The sequence below is a fragment of the Panthera leo genome, chromosome D1 (genome assembly GCF_018350215.1).
Source record: "Panthera leo isolate Ple1 chromosome D1, P.leo_Ple1_pat1.1, whole genome shotgun sequence".
Classification (NCBI taxonomy): Eukaryota; Metazoa; Chordata; class Mammalia; order Carnivora; family Felidae; genus Panthera; species Panthera leo.
In genome coordinates this window covers 62178142-62199909 of record NC_056688.1, presented here as the reverse complement: position 1 = coordinate 62199909, position 21768 = coordinate 62178142, and the positions used below count along the sequence as shown (strand labels likewise).

Sequence of the window (21768 nt, the reverse complement as noted above, 5' to 3'; positions counted from 1 at the left end):
GAAGGTTTTTTTTCTTCACATCCTTGCCAACAGTTGTTTCCTGTGTTTTTGATCTTAGCCATTCTTTCAGAGCACTTTTAAAACAACTGTTCTTTGTACAACCATTTTATAAAAACACAGCATGCTCAAACTTGATTTCATGATCTAAATTGCGCTGCAGTCCTGTAGTTCAGTTCATGTTTATTTCTTGGTCCCCCAGCTCATACAGCATATTCTCTGAAGTAGTTGCCAAGTCTTGGTGATCACAGCCTTTTCTGCAACGTTTTGCATGCATGTATCCAGAGATTTTTTAAATTTTTTTTAACTTTATTTTTTACCTTTTAAAATTTACATCCAAATTAGTTAGCCTATAGTGAAGCAATGATTTCAGGAATAGATTCCTTAATGCCCCTGACTCATTTAGCCCATCCGCCCTCCCACAACCCCTCTAGTAATCCTCTATTTGTTCTACATATTTATGAGTCTCTTATGTTTTGTCCCCCTCTCTGTTTTTATTTTTGTTTCCCTTCCCTTATGTTCATCTGTTTTGTCTCTTAAAGTCCTCATATGAGTGAAGTCATATGATACTTGTCTTTCTCTGAATGGCTAATTTCACTTAGCATAATACCCTCTAGTTCCATACAACTAGTTGCAAATGGCAAGATTTCATGTTTGTTTGATTGTGGAGTAATACTCCATTGTGTATATATATATATATATATATACATATATATATATAATATTGTATATATATATATACAATATTATATATATATATATATATTATATATATATATATATATATATACCCCACATCTTCTTTATCCATTCATCCATCGATGGACATTTGGGCTCTTTCCATACTTTGGCTCTTGTTGATAGTGCTGCTATAAACATGGGGGTGCATGTGTCCCTTCGAAACAGAACACCTGTACCCCGTGGATAAATGCCTAGTAGTGCAATTGCTGGGTCATAGGGTAGTTCTATTTTTAGTTTTTTGAGGAACTTCCATACTGTTTTCCAGAGTGGCTGCACCAGCTTGCATTCCCACCAACAATGCAAAAGAGATTCTTATTCTCTGCATCCTCGCCAACATCTGTTGTTGCCTGAGCTGTTAATGTTAGCCATTCTGACAGGTGTAAGGTGGTATCTCATTGTGGTTTTGATCTGAGTTTCCCTGAGGATGACTGATGTGGAGCATTTTTTCATGTGTTGGTTGGCCATCTGGATGTCTTCTTTGGAGAAGTGTCTATTCATGTCTACTGCCCATTTCTTCACTAGATTCTTTGTTTTTTGGGTGTTGAGTTTGATAAGTTCTTTATCGATTTTGGATACTAACCCTTTATCTGATGTGTCATTTGGAAATATTTTCTCCCATTCTGTGGGTTGCCTTTTAGTTTTGCTGATTGTTTCCTTCACTGTGCAGAAGTTTTTTATTTTGATGAGGTCCCAGTAGTTCATTTTTGATTTTGTTTCCCTTGCCTCTGGAGATGTGTTGAGTAAGAAGTTGCTGCGCCAAGATCAAAGAGGTTTTTGCCTGCTTTCTCCTCGAGGGTTTTGATGGCTTCCTGTCTTACCTTTAGGTCTTTCATCCATTGTGAGTTTATTTTTGTGTATGGTGTAAGAAAGTGGTCCACGTTCATTCTTCTGCATGTTGCTGTCCAGTTTTCCCAGCACCACTTGCTGAAGAGACTGTCTTTATTCCATTGGATATTCTTTCCTGCTTTGTCAAAGATTAGTGGGCCATACATTTGTGGGTCCATTTCTGGGTTCTCTATTCTGTTCCGTTGATCTGAGTGTCTGTTCTTGTACCAGTACCATACTGTTTTGAACATTACACCTTTGTAGTATATCTTGATATGGGATTGTGATGCCTCCCACTTTGGTTTACTTTTTCAAGATTGCTTTGGCTATTCTGGGTCTTTTCTGGTTCCATACAAATTTTAGGATTATTTGTTCTAGCCCTGTGAAGAATGCTGGTGTTATTTTGATAGGGATTGCATTGAATATGTAGATTGCTTTGGGTAGTATCGACATTTTAACTATATTTGTTCTTCCTATCCTGGATCATGGAATCTTTTTCCATTTCTTTGTGTCTTCTTCAATGTCTTTGAAGCTTTCTATAGTTTTCAGTGTATAAATTTTTCACCTCTTTGGTTAGATTTATTCCTAGGTATTTTATGGTTTTTGGTGCAACTGGAAATGGGATCGATTCCTTGATTTCTCTTTCTGTCATTTCATTTTTGGTGAATAGGAATGCAACAGGTTTCTGTGCATTGGTTTTATATCCTGCAACTTTACTGAATTCATGAATCAGTTCTAGAAGTTTTTTGGTGGGATCTTTTGGGTTTTCCATATAAAGTACCATGTCATCTGCGAAGAGTGCAAGTTTGACCTCCTCCTGGCTGATTTGGATGCCATTTATTTCTTTGCGATATCTGATTGCAGAGGCTAAGACTTCCAATACTATGTTGAATAGCAGTGGTGAGAGTGGACATCACTGTCTGGTTCCTGACCTTAGGGGGAAAGCTCTCAGTTTTTCCCCATTGAGGATACTATTAGCTTTGGGTCGTTCATACATGGCTTTTATGATCTCAAGGTATGATCCTTCTATCCCTACACTCTTGAGGTTATTATCAAGAAAGGATGCTGTGTTTTGTCAAATGCCTTCTCTGCATCTATTGAGAGGATCATATGGTTCTTGTCCTTTCTTTTATTGATGTGATGAATCACGTTAATTGTTTTGCGGATATTGAACCAGCCCTGCAACCCAAGTATAAATCCCACTTGGTCATGGTGAATAATTTTTTTAATGTATTGTTGGGTCTGGTTGGCTAATATCTTGTTGAGGATTTTTGCATCCATGTCCATCAGGGAAATTGGTCTATAGTTCTCCTTTTTAGTGGGGTCTCTGTCTGGTTTTGGAATCAAAGTAATGCTGGCTTCATAGAAAGAGTTTGAAGTTTTCCTTCCATTTCTATTTTTTGGAAAAGTTTCAAGAGAATAGGTGTTAACTCTTCCTAAAATGTTTGGTAGAATTCCCCTGGAAAGCCATATGGTCCTGGACTCTTGTTTTTTGGGAGTTTTGGATTAAGAATTCGATTTCCTTACTGGTTATGGAACTATTCAAATTTTCTATTTCTTCCTGTTTCAGTTTTGGTAGTGTGTATGTTTCTAGGGATTTGTCCATTTTTTCCAGATTGCCCATTTTACTGGTGTATAACTGCTCATAACATTCTATTAGTATTGTTTTTATTTCTGTTGTGTTGGTTGTTATCTCATTCCTCTTTCATTCTTGATTTTAATTATTTGGGTCCTTTCCTTTTTCTTCTTGACCAAACTGGCTAGTGGTTTATCAATTTTGTTAATTCTTTCAAAGAGCCATCTTCTGGCATTAATTTCTAGCTCTAATCTTTATTATTTCCTGTCTTCTGCTGGGTTTGGGTTTTATTTGCTGTTCATTTTCCAGCTCCTTAAGGCGTATAGTTTGGTTGCATATCCTAGATCTTTCTTCCTTCTTTAGGAAGGCCTGGATTGCTGTATACATTCCTCTTATGACCGTCTTTGCTGCATCCCAGAGGATTTGGGTTGTGGTGTTATCATTTTCATTGGCTGCCATATACTTTTTAATTTCCTCTTTAACTTCTCGGTTAGCCCATTTATTCTTTAGTAGGATGTTCTTCAGTCTCCAAGTATTTGTTACCTTTTCAAATTTTTTCTTGTGGTTGATTTCGTGTTTCATAGCATCGTGGTCTGAAAATATGCATGGTGTGATCTCGATCTCTTTGTACTTACTTAGGGATGATTTGTATCCAAGTATATAGTCTATTCTGGAGAATGTTCCATGTGCAGTGGAGAAGAATGTATATTGTGCTGCTTTAGGATGATATGTTCTGAATATATCTGTTAAGTCCATCTGGTCCAATGTGTCATTCAAAGCTATTGTTTCCTTGTTGATTTTTTGATGAGATGATCTGTCCATTGCTGTGAGTGGGGTCTTGAAGTCTCCTACTATTATGGTATTACTATCGATGAGTATCTTTGTTTGTGATTAATTGATTTATATATTTGGGTGCTGCCACATTTGGCAAATACATGTTTGCAATTGTTAGATCTTCTTGGTCTATATTGATTATGATATAATTGATTATGATATAATGCCCTTCTGCAACTTTTGATACAGTCTTTATTTTAAAGTCTAGGTTGTCTGATATAAGTATGGCTACTCTGGCTTTCTTTTGTTGACCATTAGCATGATAGATGGTTCTCCATCCCCTTATTTTCAATCTGAAGGTGTCTTTAGGTCTCAAGTGGGTCTCTTGTAAACAGCATATAGATGGATCTTGTTTTCTTATCCATTCTGTTACCCTATGTCTTTTGATTGAAGCATTGAGTCCATTGACGTTAGACTGAGTACTGAAAGATATGAATTTATGGGCATTATGATGCCTGTAGAGTTGGAGTTTCTGTTGGTGTTCTCTGGTCCTTTCTAATCTTTGTTGCTTTTGGTATTTATTTATTTATTTGTTTATATATTTTTATCTTCTCTATCCTCAGAGATTCCCCCTAAAATCTTGCAGGGCTGGTTTAGTGGTCACAAACTTCTTTAATTTTTGTTTGTCTGGGAAACTTTTTATCTCTCCTTCTATTTTGAATGACAGCCTTGCTGGATACAGAATTCTTGGCTGCATATTTTTCTGATTCAGCACACTGAATATATCCTGCCACTCCCTTCTGGCCTGCCAAGTTTCTGTGGATAGGTCTGCTGCAAACCTGATCTGTCTTCCCTTGTAGGTTAGGGACTTTTTTTCCCTTGCTGCTTTCATGATTCTCTCCTTGCCCGAGTATTTTGTGAATTTGACTATGATATGCCTTGTTGATGGTCGGTTTTTGTTGAATCTAATGGGGGTCCTCTGTGCTCCTGGATTTTGATGTCTGTGTCTTTCCCCAGGTTAGAAAAGTTTTCTACTATGATTTGCTCACATAACACTTCCACTCCTATTTCTGTCTCTTCCTCTTCTGGGACCCCTATGATTCCGATGTTCCTTTTTAATGAGTCACTGATTTTTCTAATTCTTAAATTGTGCTCTTTTGCCTTCATCTCCCTCTTTTTTTCTGTTTTGTTATTCTCTATAAGTTTGTCATGTATATCGCTGATTCTCTGTTCTGCCTCGTCCATCCTTGCTGCCGCTGCATCCATCCGTGATTGCACCTTAGTTATAACATTTTCAATTTCATGCTGGCTATTTTTTACATCTTTTATCTCTGCAGATAAGGATTCTAATCTATATTTGACTCCAGCTAGTATTCTTATTATCGTGATTCTAAATTCTGGTTCAGACATGTTGCTTATATCTGTGTTTGTTAACTCCCTGGCTGTCATTTCTTTGTGCTCTTTCTTTTTTGGCGAATTCCTTCATTTGTCATTTTTAAGGGAGAAAAGGAATTAATGAGGTAGAAAAATTGAAATTTAAAAATATAAAAATTAAAAAAATATTAAAATTAAAAATTAAAAACACACACACACACAAAATCGAATAGATGATGCTAGATCCTAGGTGTGTTTTGGTCTGGGTGTTGAAAGTAGTTTGACAGATTAGAGAAATGAAAAATAAAAGGGGGGGGGGGAGAAAATAAAAGGAAATCATTTCAGACTTGAAAAAATGAATACACTGAAGTAGACTAAAATAAAATGATGGAAGTAAAGTAGAATTTGAAAAAAATTACACAAAAGTAAAAAATATAGCAATAAAACAAAAAAGATATTTTTAATAAAAATTGGAAATAAAAATGAATTTTTCTCTTTCTGTATTCAAGAAAAAGAAAAGAATTGTAAAAGAGAAAAAGAAAAAAGAAAAAAGTAAAGAAAATTGAATAGATGAACCTGCTAACAGATTGAAGTAAGACTGAAATTGCTTCGTTTTCCCCTAGAAGTCAGTCTATGTATCTCTTTATAGTCCATAAATCAAGCCGTCAGTGAGACTTGTGTTTGAAGACCAAAGTTGGCCCATTTGGGCGGGGCTCTGTGTAACAGCTCTGCTCTTCACTAGATGGCGCTGCTAGCTTACTCAGGTGGATTGTTGCACCCTTGTAGGTGCATATGCGCATGCGTGGGAACAGTGAAAATGGCTCCACCCAGCTACCCAGTCTGTTCTCTCCCATCAGCAATTGTGCCCTGGTCCTCTGTCTTCAGCTCTTGTCCACTCCCCGCTTTTTCATTCTCTGTGACCAGGCCCCAGACAGTACTTCTCTCCCAAGTTTTGTCTCAGATGCAGCTGTTTCCCCCGGCCCCTTACTTCTGAAGGACTGCGGCTTTGATCTGCTCCACCCCTCTGCAGGAGGGTCTCACCAAGCAATGGCCGAATGGTCAATGGCCAAATATTGGCTGCACCCAGGAATGCCCACTGGACCCTGTTGTTGCTGGTGCCCCGAGACCGCGGCCAGGTGCCAGCCTGCCCCAGAAAAAGTTCGTGAGACAGAGTAGTAGCAGCGTTTCAGGGTTTATGGTAAATTGCAACACACATCTGGCACCAGGCTTAACCCTGAACAACCTTATTCCAGCACCAGCGACTGTGGCCATTTTCTGGAGTCTGCTGGGACCAGGTGGCTTCAACAGTCTCTACTAAATGTCCTTCCAGTAGTGGAACTGCTTTTCCCCGTGTGGCCCGAGAAATTCCTGGACCCCACTCTGTTCCTGGGGATTCACCCTTCCCACCAGTGCACCGCCAGGTATTGAGCTGAGGAGTTGCAGCCTTTGCGTTCCCTTTGTTTACAGTCTTAATGGAATTTAAACCCTCTCCTTTCTCCTTTCTCCTTTCTCCCTTTTTAGTTTAGTCCCTGCGGCTGTTTCTAATTTTCCACTTTCTCTCCAGCTGCTTTTGGGGAGGGCTGCTTTTCCCGTATTCTCCCCCCCTCCCCCCAGTCTCTGTCTTCTTTCTGCTTGCAAAAGCACCTCCCTTCATCCTTCTTCTTGCTCCCCAAGTTCACCTCTCTGCGCCGGGTAACTGCTGAATTCTGTGGTTCAGGTTGTGCCGATTGTTGTGTTAATCTTCCAATCTGTTTTCTAGGTGTGTAGGATGGTTCAGTGTTGGTCTGGCTGTATTTCATGGATTCGAGACACACAAAAAGCTTCCATCATGATCCGCCATCTTGGCTCCTCCTCTCTTTAATCCCATTTTTAGTTTATTTTTGTGTATTGTGTAAGAAAGTGGTCCACATTCATTCTTTTGCATGTAGGTGTCAAGTTTTCCTGGGACAATTTATTGAAGAGATTGAATTTCCCCATTGTATATTACCACCTCCTTTCTCATACATTAATTGGCTATAGAAACATGAGTTTATTTCTGGGCTCTCTATTCTGTTTCATAGATCTATGTTTCTTTGTGCAAATACCATACTTTTTTGATTATTCAGCTTTGTAGTATATCTGGAAATCTGGAATAGTGATAACTCCAGCTTTGTTTTTCTTTCTCAAGATTGCTTTGGCTCTTCAGGGTCTTTGTGGCTCCATACAAATTTTAGGATTATTTGTTCTCAATTTGTGGAAAATATTGTTGGTATTTTGATAGGAATTGCAATGAATTTGTAGATTGCTTTGGATAGTATGGACATTTTAACAATATTCATTCTTCCAATCCATGAACATGAATGTCTTTCCATGTATTTGTGTGTCATCTTCAATTTATTCCACCAGTGCTCCATAGTTTTCAGAGTACAGATTTTTCACCTCTTTCTTTAGTGTATTTATAGGTATTTCATTCTTTTTGCTGTCATTGAAAATAGTGTTGTGGGTTTTTGTTTTTAAATTTCTCTTTCTGTTAGTTTGTTATTAACATGTAGAAATGCTACCAATTTCTGGGTATTAACTGTGTACCCTATAACTTTACTGAATTAATTTGTTACTTCTAGTAGTATTTTGGTGGCATCTTTAGGACTTTCCATGTATATATCATGCCATCTTCAAAAAGTGACAGTTTAATTTCTTTTCCAATATGGCTTCCTCTTATAGACCAATGGGTTTTAATGCAACAGAGTACTAAAATTTATTGATAAACTTTCAGATTATACATTGCACTAGTCTTTTTTTTTAAATTTTTTAATGTTTATTTATTTTTGAGAGAGAGAGAGAGAGAGAGAGAGAGAGAGAGAGACAGAGCTCAAGAGGGGAAGGGCCAGAGAAAGAGGGAGACACAGAATATGAAGCAGGCTCCAGGCTCTGAGCTGTCAGCACAGAGCCCGATGTGGGGCTTGAACTCATGAACCACGAGATCATGACCTGAGCTGAAGTTGGACACTTAACCTACTGAGCCACCCAGGCACCCCTACATTGCACTAATCTTTAGAAAACTATCTGTTGTTGATTTGGTGTGTAGTATCAAAGAATATTCACAATTAACTAAAAGAGGTATTAAAATCTCAACTTCTTCCTCTTACAACTGTATATCTATGTGATGTCATATTCATAAATATGAAACAAAACAACATATTTCAACAGGTTTCATGCAGAAACAGATATGAGAATCTAGTTGTTGTCTATTAAGCCAGGTATTAAAATACTTGCAAAAATATAAAATAATATGACTCTTCTTACTATTTGTGTAGTCCAAAATATACTTATTTTTCATAAAAACATCTTATGGTACATAGATTTATTATTTGCTATTTTAAAATTAATACATAAAGTTTCAAAATTTTTGTTTTAATTTTCAACATATATTTATAGATATGAACCACATAAACAAAAGCTTTTTAGAGTTTCAGTAAAGTTTAATAGTGTAAATTGGATAGTAAGACCAATGATTTTAAGAATCACTGATCTAATACCTATGAGTAAATTCAGCTCTGTCAACCATTCTCATGAGGTCATTGTTATTATACCTCTTCTTTAAATTGAAATACAACTTATGTAGAGTACAGTGCACAAATATTAAGTATACTTATCTTACTGGCAGACCAAATTATAGGACATTTCCGTATTTAGTGGTTTCCATATGGTCACCAAAGATAACTACAATTTTGACTTCAGCATCATAGACTTCCTTGTATTTTTAAAAATTTGTTTAATACTAATAACATAAGATATACTCTCTTTTTTTGACCAATTGAATGTTGTATTATTTGTTTATTTGTTTATTTATCTATTTATTTACATGCATTACAATATTATTTTCAGGTGTAGAATTTCATGGTTCATCCGTTGTATACAACACTCAGTGCTCATAATGGGTACCCTCCTTACTACCCATCACCGATTTAATCCATTCCCCTGCTCACCTCTCCTTCAGTAATCATGTTTGTTCTCTATACTTAAGAGTTTGTTTCTTAGTTTGCCTCTCTTTCTTCCTCCTTATTTTACTTGTATGTTTCTTAAATTCCACATATGAATGAAATCATATATTTGCCTTTCTCTGACTGACTTATTTCACTTAGCATAATACTCTCTAGTAATATTATGGAATATATTCCTATATATATATATATATATATATATATATATATATATATACATATACATATATATATATACACATACATACATACCGTATCTTCTTTATCCATTTATCATTCAGTGGATATTTGTGCTCTTTCCATAATTTGGCTATGGTAGATAAGGCTGCTATAAACATCAGGGTGAGTGTATCCCTTTGGATTAGTACTTTTTATCCTTTGGGTAAATGCCCAGTATTGTAATTGCTGGATTGTAGAGTAGTTTTATTTTTAACTTTCTGAGGAAACTCCATACTGTTTTCCAGAGTGGCTGTACCAGTTTGCATTCCCACCAACAGTGTAAGAAAGTTCCTTTTTCTCCACATCCTTGCCAACACTTGTTGTTTCTTGTATTTTTTATTTTAGCCATTGTTAAATGGTTGATATCTCATTGTAAGGTGATATCTCATTGTGGTTTTGATTTGCATTTCCTTGGTGATTAGTGATTTTGATCATCTTTTCATGTGCCTCTTGGCCATCTGTGTCTTCTTTGAACAAACGTCTGTTCATGTCTTCTGCCCATTTTTAAGTTAGATTTTTTTTTTTGGTTTTGAGTTGTATAATCACTGTGGTTTTTTAATTTGCGTTTCACTCACGACTGCTGCCAAACATTTCATTTGAATATTTCCCATTTAGATGTTCTTGTTTTGAAGTATCTAAATCGTTTGCAATTGTCCTATTGAGTTTTCTAATTTATTAAAGTTTGTATTTGTTAAATGTAGTCATTGCAAATTCTTTCTCTCTGTTTCTCTCTCTTTCTCTCTCTCTCTTTTTCCCTGTCTCTATATCTCTGTTTAGTGCAGTTGCAAATTTAGAGATAACATTTTTAACTGATGTATAGTTAATATATAAAGCAATTCAATTTTCCCTATAATGTTCCATGTAGTAACTTCTTGTTCCCCAATCCAAGTTATAAATTGTACTTAACAATTATCTCTGGTCTTTTTAAAACTGAAATACTTTTACTGAATTTCTTTGAATTTTATAAAGTTGACATTAAAATTTTTTTTAATAGAGCAGCTTGTATCCTAGATAAGAGTATTCCTCATGATTAGATTCAGATTATGCATTCTTGGAATATATTTACATATTTTGGCCTTGTCAGTGCATCAAAACACCAAGGGCATATGTTGTCATTTTATTCCCTTTGATGATGTTAGCATTGACATTTGGTTAAGGTTGATGTGGTCTAACTAAGTTGGATTTAATACTTTCAGCAACAGTCTGCAAACCATTTGAAATTGTGAGACATTTCACTAGAATGGTTTTAAAAATAGACTTTTTTTCTTTTAACATGTCTTAGAAAATGCAGCTAAGACACTAACTCAAGCATGACATTCTATGGAGTTGAGGCGTATATGGTAGATGTCTGAAGTACATTACATGGTCTTCTGTCTTTGGTAATTAAACCACAACATTCAGAAGCCAATGGGTAGAAATAGAAGTCGTTATTGTTATCACTCCTGTCTTTTTTTCCCCTCTCAATTTAGTCTCTATTGGTAGTAGGTTCTAATTTCCAAGGATAGGGGATCTTTTCTACCTGGCACACAGTGCCTAAAACTATGGCTGCTACATGAATATTTGTGGATGGCCCTGTCTATCGACCAGGAAGTAGAGAAAGCAGTAGCTCTAGTGGCAGAAATACTTGGTCCAGATGGGCATGTTTTGAGTTCAATGCAGACTCTAGGTGCTTCCAATGTTTGGTGATTATCAATAGGCAAATATAGTGGAAAGGGCATAGAATAATACTGGAAAGGGCATAGAAACCTAAGGGTTTAGTCCCTTCACGGATAAAAATGTATAAATTTGCTTTGGCATAAAACATAAGCTAGCAGAAGTTCTAACCATGGGAGAGGAGAATCTATAATAGGAAGTAGCTAGGAGATGATGGTTATCATTTCTTCAGTATCACCTACAGCAGTGGGTTTGTATATTGTCTCATTAACCTTCCTGTTGCAAGTTGTCTTTTTTTATTATTATAGAAATTGTGACTGGCTGCTAACTTGAAAGACCATGAAAAGCTAGAGTTAATGTCAGACACCACTGGGTCTGGATCTTGTGGGTGGTAGAATATACTAGATGCTTCGGCACCCCTCCCATATCCTCTGGCCCTCAGTTACCTATAGTGTCTTATTGAAAGTGATGACTCTGCTTGAAAACTACCACTAGCTAGCAAGTAGTCAAATCCAGAAGTGACCAGGGATTAAGTTACCTAAGACCCATGAGTTGGAGTTGAATTTGGAGGACAAGTCCTCAGGTGTTCTCATCTCATGGTGGGAGAATGCTGATACATGTCCCATAACATTATCTTAAAAAAAAAAACAGATTTTCTGAGCCCATGTACTTATAGTCAGTAACCTGCTTATTTACACACCTTGTACAGATTTCGTTGTCTTTCTTGTCTTATGTTCCCTGTCATCAATGTTTCCCAGTATCGTCTACCAAATAAAACCTTTAAGTCAAATTTTTACCTTACATCTGCTTCTGGGAGAGCTCACCATGGGATAGTGTCTCTTCTAAAACAGACTATAAATGTGAGAAGCCACTTCCCTAAAGAGAGATACTCAGCATTTATTTTATTTATTTATAATATGAACTAATACTAACAGGTTGAATAAAAGGGCATATTATCATCCACACTTTAGGAATGAAATTCAGATTTCATACAAATAACAGGGGGCCGAGTTAGTGTTTGGAAGATGATCTGTTCTGATACCAGAGACAAAGTTTTTAACTGGTGTACTATACATCTTCATCTTAAACTACTACTGGCTCTGAAGGAGAAAAAGGAAATATTGATTCAGTCATTTAATTTTCTCTAAGTTGCTGCTAAGGAAATTATAGAAAAGGTTGAACCACGAAGTATATGAGTCATATGGTAACTTTAGGAATTATGGATAACAGCTCTCATTGCAGTATAAGAACTAACAAGTATTTATATATAAATTGCTTAGTTAACAATGAGGTGGCATTTGCATAAAGCACAAGAACAGGCCCAAACTAATCAATGTGGATAAAAGTCAAAAGAGTGGTTATTTTCAGGTTATTGACTTGGAAGAGGCACGAGTGGAGCAATTCAGATGCTGAGAAAATACATTTCTTGACCTGGCTTGTGTTCTCTTCATGCTAATTCACCAAGCTTTGTAGTCATGAATTGTTCTTATCTGTGTCTTTGTTATACCTCAATTAAATATTACTTTAAAAATAAGGTAGCAACATTTGGGGTTTTTTAGTTAATTTAATATTTGCGTCTCAAATTTTTAGCTGATGGCAACAATGGGCTAGGTAATACAGTAATGTTGACATACATTTATAGTGAAAGCTTATTATATTAATCAAAAACATATATTGAGAAGGTGCTTGACATTGTACCATGTGCTAACTTTGCAACTATAAAAATTTTACAGTCTTTTTCAAGGCAAAGTTCAAATCTAGATGTGGAGAGAGTCATGTAAAGATATTTACACAGGTTTTGAAGGTCATTTTAAAGACATGTCTCAGTTTCTAGTCAGTGCAGATGAGAGTTTTTATCTCTATCTTGTGAAAGTAAGAGACCTGCTTGGGGTGCCTGGGTGGCTCAGTCGGTTAAGCAACCAACTCTTAATGGTGGCTCAGGTTCTGATCTCATGCTAGTGAGATTGAGCCCCATGTCAGGCTCGCACTGGCAGCATTGAGCCTGTGTGGGATTCTCTCTCTCTCCCTCTTTCTCTCCTGCTCGTGTTCTCTCTCTCTCTCTTTCTCTCTTTATTTCAAAGTAAATAAATAAATTTAAAAGAAGGAGACCTGCTTACCCCCAGATTTTTTCTAATTAATGAACCCAAACCTTTAACAGGAACACAAACCAAATAAATATTAATGAAAAAAAAAACTTGCCTGAAGAGAATAAGATATGTTTTATTTTACACTTCGATAGAAAATAGCTATATCATATCAGATATACATTATTTTCAAGCTTCAGAAATTTATTTTACTGAGTGACATTTTTTAAAAACTTTATTTATTTATTTTGAAATCAAGAATCCAAGGCTTAACTGCCTGAGCCACACAGGCACTCCTTACTGAGCAACATTTACATTATTTCCTTATCCTGTATCAAGGGTTCCAGTGTACAAACAGACATTTTTGTTTTGGTATTCACTACCCTAAGGTTCCTAGCAAGCTAAAACATACTACATTGCTAATAGTAACTTATCGTTTGGATGTACATCATGCTGAACTTTACATTTGCAGTCTATCTCTCTTGCTGAAGTTAGACACAATTCTACAGCTCCATGTGTGTTAGACAAGATATAGAGGTAGACAGACCTGAAACTTCTCCAGGTGGCTCCATGAGGTTCAGTGAATCTCGTAGGTATAGTCCTACAACTCTCAAAGTTCTTCCATACTACTAATATCTTCTGGAGCAGCTGCAAATCTAACACATCACGATGAGCTGGGTATTATGCTAATTGTGATATAAATTATAAGTCAATGGCTGTTAAATTTAAAGTGAAGAAAATGTACTTGCTCAGTCAAAAGTATTCATTTATAATTTACAGTGTACATCTTACATTATATTAAATGCTATTGATACAGAGATGAATAAGTCATTAATCTTTTCATGGAATGTTTGGTCCAGAGGTCCAGACAGTTGTACAACTGGCACATATGTTATAATATGAACGGCTGTGTTGTGAAAATTAAGAAGGTTCTTAGATAATCAAATGAAAGATCTTTTGACTTGATCTAGGGCAAGACTGTGCATATCATTTAACTAGTTGATTAACAAAAATAATTAAATATCCCTTAATTAACAGATTACACTAACAGATTACCCCTAATTCCTGCTAGTATTAGTGACTTTCGATACATTTTAAAGTCAAGATTTGTGATATTAACAAAGGATTGACTGAAGGACATCTGATTTCTTATATTCATTTATATATCCACAATTTAACAGTTAAATGAAAAAGAATACGAGAGAACTTTATACCAGGATTGCAGTGAGGTCAACATTGTGCCCTTATGAAATTGCATTTACTGAAACTTCTTTTCTTGTTATTTCCTTAGTCCTATGAGGTACACTATATGAAACAACAAACAGGAAAAATCCATTATTTTTGTTATAGAGATGCTATTGGGAGTTCCATAAGTTATAAAAGTGCTTATATTGATTAGAACTCATGCAAAATATCACCTCTCCCATCTCAATGTCAGGAATGTTGAGCCCATCCAGAACAACTTGTTTTGATTAAGCTTTTGTGAAACTTATAATTTAGAACTTTCTTTTTGTAGCCAAAATGATCGAAGGAAAATTTAAATCCCAATTGTAGCAATTTTTAAGCAACATGATATAAATTTCTTTCTTTTTCTTTTGATTTTATAGTTTTAAGTTTTTATTTAAATTCTAGTTATCTAACATATAGTGTAGTATGAGTTTCAGAAGTAGAATTTAGTGACTCATCACTTACATATAACACAAAGTGCTCCTTACAAGTACCCTCGTTAATACCTTTCACCCATTAAACCCACCACCCTTTTCCCCTCCGGCAACCCTCAGTTTGTTCTCCACAGCTAAGAGTCTGTTTTATGGTTTGCTTCTCTCTTTTTTCCCCCATTGTTCATCTGTCTCATTTCTTAAATTTCTTAAATTTCACATTTGGGTGAAAGCATAACTATAAATTTCTGTTTGTGAATTTTGTAATTAGATTATATTTTCTTATTCATATTTTGCTTATGCCATATTTCCACCAATTCTTATCTTTTTCCTATTTTATCACCAGCATTTTTGCAATCTATGTCAGTTCAACAGTTAAATGGGTGGTGAGGTAAATATATAAACAATAAACAGCAAGTGAAAAAACAGATTTCAGTTGCCTCTAAGATGACTTAGAGAGATCCCCAAATAAGATTGGACTGAATAACAGGATGGCTTTAAGTGGATGAAGCCCCCCTGAAAAAAAAAAAGTGAGTAGCCTGGTATAGAAGAATAAAAGGCTTAAAAACAAAAAAAAATTATCTCAAACATGACCATGGTCTTTTGGTTATGATCATTGAGAAAAATTTTTAAGGGTAGTGTAACCATGGCATCGGCAATATTAGAAACAGTCCTGATACTTTTTCATTCATAATGTTTGTTATACATTTTATAAGCAGTGAAATTATGAGAGTGTATCTACACCTCAATGTAAATTACATTAAATGTTTTTTTCATTTTGCTTCTTCAATGCCTACCGTCCCCTGTAACATTCCTCCTCATTCTGGAAACTGCTCTTTCAACAATTTATCAACATGGAACCCATGAAAATCATGTTACAAATCCACAAACCCCAAAGTAGTGTAGCAATTCTAGATGCCCTGAATTCAAAATAGGAAAATATGAAGATGCTTTAATTATATACAGTTGTTAAAGTCTTGCCAAGTTACAAAGACCTCTATTAGTGTTGATACTCATATAAAGTTATTTTCTAGACACTTAGATTGCAGTATTTTAATAATCCATTAACAGTGTATTATTCTCATGACTTTTATTTCTTTTTTAAAATTGTTTCTTTATGCTTATTTATTTTTGAAAGACAGAACGTGAGCAAGTGAGGGGCAGAGAGAGGGAGACACAGAACCCAAAGCAGGCTCCAGGCTCTGAGCTGTCAGCACAGAGCTCGATGTGGGGCTCGAACCCACAAACTGTGAGATCATGACCTGAGCGAAGTTGGGCTCTCAACTGACTGAGGCACCCAGGCGCCCCTCATGATTTTTATTTCTTGTTACTTTGGTATCCAAGGACATTATTTAGTTTCTAACTGAGTGATGCATGAAGGGTATGGATCTTGGATAATGGTTAATTATTTCAGAAAGGATTTCCCAAAATAAATATGGACAGAATGCTTCCCTGGACATTTGCAATGGGAAAAAATATTCCAATTGATACTGAAATGTATTGAACGAATAAATATGATTAATTTGGACAATCAGTATTTTCTTCCTTGTGAATTGAGAAATGGAGAAAGACAGTTTTTTAAGTTTATTTATTTATTTTTATACAGAAAGAACAGGGAGGAGCAGAGAGAGACAGAGAGAGAGAGAATCACAAGCAGGGATTCCAACTTGGGGCTTGAACTCCTGAACTATGAGACGAACCATTAAATGAACCCTGAGATCATGACCCCAACCAAAATCAAGGGATATTCAACTGACTAAGCCACCCAGGCACACCGCTGGAGAAAGACATTCTTAAACAAGAAAAAAAGAGTGTGAAATATGCAAAGAAAAGATAAACCTCCTCAGAGAGGTCTGAGGAAGGTCAAGTAGTATATTTCACTTGTCTTTCCCTAGAATCCCTGGGAATGTAAGAATCAGAATGGTCCCCTTTTCCAGTAAGATGTTTGCTTGAAACCCAAACATTTCAAAACTAATTGTCACCTGGTTGTTTTTTAAGTTCATTTGTTACCACTAATTTGTTACATTAACTGAAAAACTGCCACAGTGCCCTTTTTCCATAGTACTTCTGTCATGCATAATGATAGGAAAAACATAAGGATAAATATTTGGGATTTTACCTAAGTGAGCCCCTTCTCCATGTTAGTTGCTTTTGATGTTCAACTTAAGAGCTTTATATAAGCCATGCCTGAGTTCCTTATTCTTGAGTGCATACACTATGGGGTTGAGGGCGGGAGGAATGACATTGTGTAGTACATTGAGGAGAACTGGGACAAGGGGAAGCGTGATTGCTGCACTATGGGTGATAGAAATGACAATAATGACTGTGTAAAAGAACAAAATGAGGATGAGGTGGGAAGTGCAGGTACTTAGGGCTTTGGAAGCAGCTTCTGCTGAGTTCAGTTTCAGCACTGAGTGAAGTATCAAAACATACGATAAAAAAATCAAAGCCAGGTCACTCCCCATCAGTGTCCATGCCAGAAGTAGCTGGTAGATGCTGTTGATTGTCCTGTCATCACAGGATAAGCTAGTGACTCCAAGATTAGAGCACAGGCAGTGCTCAATTTGGTTCTGTGAGCAGTAGTGTCTCTGAGCAGCCAACACAGGCACTGGGATGGTAGCCAGGCTGTTTCTAAGTGCCATGAACACAGTTGCCTTGACCACAAAAGAATCAGTAACTATTGCTGGATAGCGTAGTGGTTTGCAAATGGCTACATATCTATCTATAGCCATGCAGACAAAGATACCTGACTCCATAACCACAAAACAATGTATGACATACATCTGAGCAAAACACTCAGGGAGACTGATGGCCTTGGCACTGAACCATAAGATGGCCAAAATCTTGGGCATGATGGTGGTAGCCAGTCCCATGTCTACAACAGCCAGGACACCTAGGAAAAAGTACATAGGCTGATGCAGTGTGGCCTCCTGATTGATGATGATGAGGATAAGGATGTTGGCAGTGAGAGCTAAGAGGTAGAGCAGAGCCAGGGGCAGGGAGAGCCAGTGCTGCCAGGTGTGAATGCCTGGGAATCCCATCAGAATGAACTCAGAGACCTGGAACTTAGAGATGTTGGAATGTGTGAGATCCTGGAACATCCTTCACTAAGGGAAAAGCATATACAAAGTTACAATTCTTAATATTCTCTCTGACAGTATTTTAAAAGATGTTACCCACCTTCATGTTTATGAAATGCAGGAGTCTTCATCTTCATTATTCTGATCCTGCCACTAACATTTATCGGACATTTATTTTTTTTAACGTTTATTTATTTTTGAGACAGAGAGAGACAGAGCATGAACAGGGGAGGGGCAGAGAGAGAAGGAGACACAGAATCGGAAGCAGGTTCTAGGCTCTGAGCAGTCAGCCCATAGCCCAACGTGGGGCTCGGACTCACGGACCGCGAGATCGTGACCTGAGCTGAAGTCGGATGCTTAACCCACTGAGCCACCCAGGCGCCCCAATCGGACATTTCTAATGACACGAACCATGATAGCACATTCCATGTTTAACTCTCTTAATCATCACAAAATCTCCATAAGGCAGGTCACATTATTTCCACCTTCTTACAATTGAAGAATAAGGACATTGGAGTTACCAGAACCTTGGTCATTACCTTCCATCTTATAAGTTATGGAGACTGACAGGATGAAAGCAATCTTGTAACACAGCCTGGCCTCTTAAGCTTTATTTTGACAGAGTTGGTTATTTTAGGAACCAAAGGTATAGATTCAGAGTAGAGGTTTTTATGCAGAGAAACCTTTTGGTAACAGATTAGGTGAAAGAATATAAGAATTATCCGTTTTTAAAAGTTCAAGTACTCAAAAATTTGTGAAATAATCATGAATATTATAATGTCATTATAATATATGAGGTAATTTAGTATATCCATTTTTAAACAGGAAAACTGATATCTAAAAATGCAAACAAGCTGTCTAAAGCCAAGTTACTGTAAAAGAAATATACCTGGAAACTCAGTAGTTTGTGTCCACTTGATTCTGACTTTGAGTGACTTTCCCCTAGTGGGACATACTTTTGCATCTTAAAGCTGTCCAGCCAGTCACACTATAATGAATAAAGCAGATAGGAAAAAATAGAGTTTAAGATAAATGATTTGACAGAAGTGTTGCTATAATCAAATTACACTGTAACATTCTTATTTTAACCATTTATAATATTTTAATTAAAAACTGAAAGCAGATTTTCATTATCTGTTTTTACCAAAGATGTTCTATTTATTATTGTTTTCAGTGTTTCAAATATGAAGGGCATAACAAAACACAATAATTAATGTTAATGTAGACTGGTGGATATACTAATCTTAAACCATGTAATGACATGCCGTGTGCTTATAACATAGTGAAGAAAAATAACCTATGTATTTGTATTAATATACCTATTCTGCTTCATATCTATTGTTTTTATAACTTCTAAGGTTGAATCATATTTTTGCTAGCTTGCTTTATCTTTTAACTTTAGTTTGGGAACTATTCCTCAAATGTTATGCAACATTTGACTATTAAGTTACACTTAATACAGAAGAGCCTTTGAAGGCTTACTTGAGATTCCAGGTGATGAGTACATATCATCAGTTGGTATCTTTTCCTTTGAGAGCTCTTATAGGGACTACTGCTTCTTTGTAGACATTCTTAGTGATCAGTGTTATATGTCTTTTCTCAGGGACTCTGAATTTGTTCAGAAAATAACCCACCAACTTACTTCCTGCAGGAATATATGACTGGTTGCTAGTTTGGAGTTGAGTAGTAGATGAACACTGGGTTTCTCACATTTAGTGTGAATATTGAATTCTACCCTCTCATTTTTTATGATGCTTCATCCTTGGCTTTCATTATACATATATATATATATATATATATATATATATATATATATATATATATAGTGTTTGTTAAAATTTCTTCTCAAAATAAACTTTCAGTCATCATAAGGGAATAGTTAATATTAAGGAGAGTGGATAGATTAAAAATATCAATTTTTTTTTGGTTTGCCAAAAAATCATGTTATTACATGTTTAAAGTTCAAGTTAAAAAAACAAAACAAAACAAAATCTTTCCAGGGAAACTAGAACCAGAATTTGGAGGTGCTGTCCCCTGACCCCTTGGCCAAACCCCACTCCATTAACTTAGTTTTATGCAATCATATTCCCCAACAAGATTTGCATCTGTGCCTTGGAGATTAGTTTTTACACCTACATTTCTCTTTTATCTTTATTCTCATGGAAGAATGAAAGATTAGATGCTTCAAAAAGCAACATTTTTTGGAAGTAGCAAAGCAGCACAAAGCAAACTAATTAATAAGAATGCTCCTTGAAGATGGTTCTGGTGTCATCACAGATCAGGCAAAACTAGAGGGAAAGGGCAACTAAGCCAACTTCTCGTGGAGATCAGGAAAGTTTTCAAAGAGGAAAAGACAAATGCTCTTAGACCTGAAACATGATTAGGATTCTGCCAGGTCAGCTATCTGTTATAATGCTGTTTGCTCTTTCCTACTCAGCTCACACTGGTAATTTGGCGTTTGATTTGGCACCCCTCCAATCTATTTTGTGTCCTCCCGCCACCGAATCCAGCTGCAATCATCACCTTCTTCAGAAGAACAACTATTTCTCGGAAAGGAGAGAGACCCACCCCTTAAATGTTCTTAATATCAAATAATTGGAAAAGTGGCAGGCTTTGTAGGTAAGGAGTATATCTCCTGATCTCTTTTTTCTATTCTAACATCATGGTATTGTAAAAGCCTACTGCGTTCTTGAATCAGCCCAGCCACAATTTAACCAAACCCTTAATATTTGTACATACTGTATTTACATTTGTATTTGCAGTGTCTAGCAAGGCATCATGCACATATTAGATATTACAGATGTTTTTGAGTAAATAAACAGATGAATGAAAATGATTTAAATTTCCTAATAGACTTTAAGAATTAGTATGCTGTTGTCCAAATATTATTCTTTGAAAAGCACAAAAGGAGCCACCAGAAGAAACAGAACTACTTCATACGAAAGAAACTTAAAATTGTAAAAAAATAAAAATCCTTTTTCATAAAATAGATTAAACAAAGGAAATCCCCAAAAAAAGCAAAGAAAAAAATAAAGCAGAGAAAAAAACATGCATTTAGGATTGGGCAGTAAAGGTCAATTAAACTACACTATTAATTGGTCATATTACCTAGTGATTTTATATACACATATGCAATAAAAATATACATATATAATTTACATATGCATATATATATATATAAAGCAATACACAAATTATGCACAGATATTTTTGGGAAACAAAGTACATACTAACACATCAAACACATAAAACAAAATTTTATGGCTGGAAATATTAATGTCACACAAAATAGAAAACAAAAGCATAAGTGGGATAAAAGTCATCTTTGAGAAATAATAGATGGCATACAATTAAAGTTAACTGTACCAAATTATTTAATCACCAAAGGTTTAATACATTTTTCCACACAGAAAATACTGACAATATCGTTTTCACTTTATTAGTACATGGTAGAAAATTTTTGTTTTTATTTTTTTAAGTTTATTTATGTATTTTGAGAGAGAGAGAGAGAGATTGAGAGAATGCAAGTGGCAAACGGGCAGAGACAGAGAGAGGGAGAATCCCAAGCAGGCTTCAGACCACTAGTGCAGAGCCCGGCTGGGCTTGACCTCATGAACTGTGAGATCATGACCTGAGCCAAAGTCAGACGCTTAACCGACTGAGCCATCCAGGTGCTCTGGGGTAGAAATTTTTTAAAAGAGGAATTCGTTTAAATATTTAACAACTTTTTGGTTGTTTTTCAATTTCCTGTTTGGCAACACTGGTGTACACTAGAAGCTAATCACTGAAAGACTAACAAAAGCCTTG

At 35.9% G+C, this 21768-nt stretch overlaps 1 protein-coding gene across 1 annotated transcript; it reads right to left on the bottom strand.

Annotated features, from left to right (window-relative positions):
* Positions 1–17022: 17022 nt before the first annotated feature.
* LOC122200912 (putative olfactory receptor 56B2) lies at positions 17023–17982 on the bottom strand. Its single transcript, XM_042906689.1, has one exon. It carries the CDS (start codon positions 17980–17982, stop codon positions 17023–17025), a length of 960 nt encoding a protein of 319 aa, XP_042762623.1.
* Positions 17983–21768: the final 3786 nt, after the last annotated feature.

Coding starts and splice junctions, on each gene's coding strand:
- LOC122200912 (XM_042906689.1), bottom strand. CDS start 17,982: ATGTTCCAGGATCTCACACATTCCAACATCTCTAAGTTCCAGGTCTCT.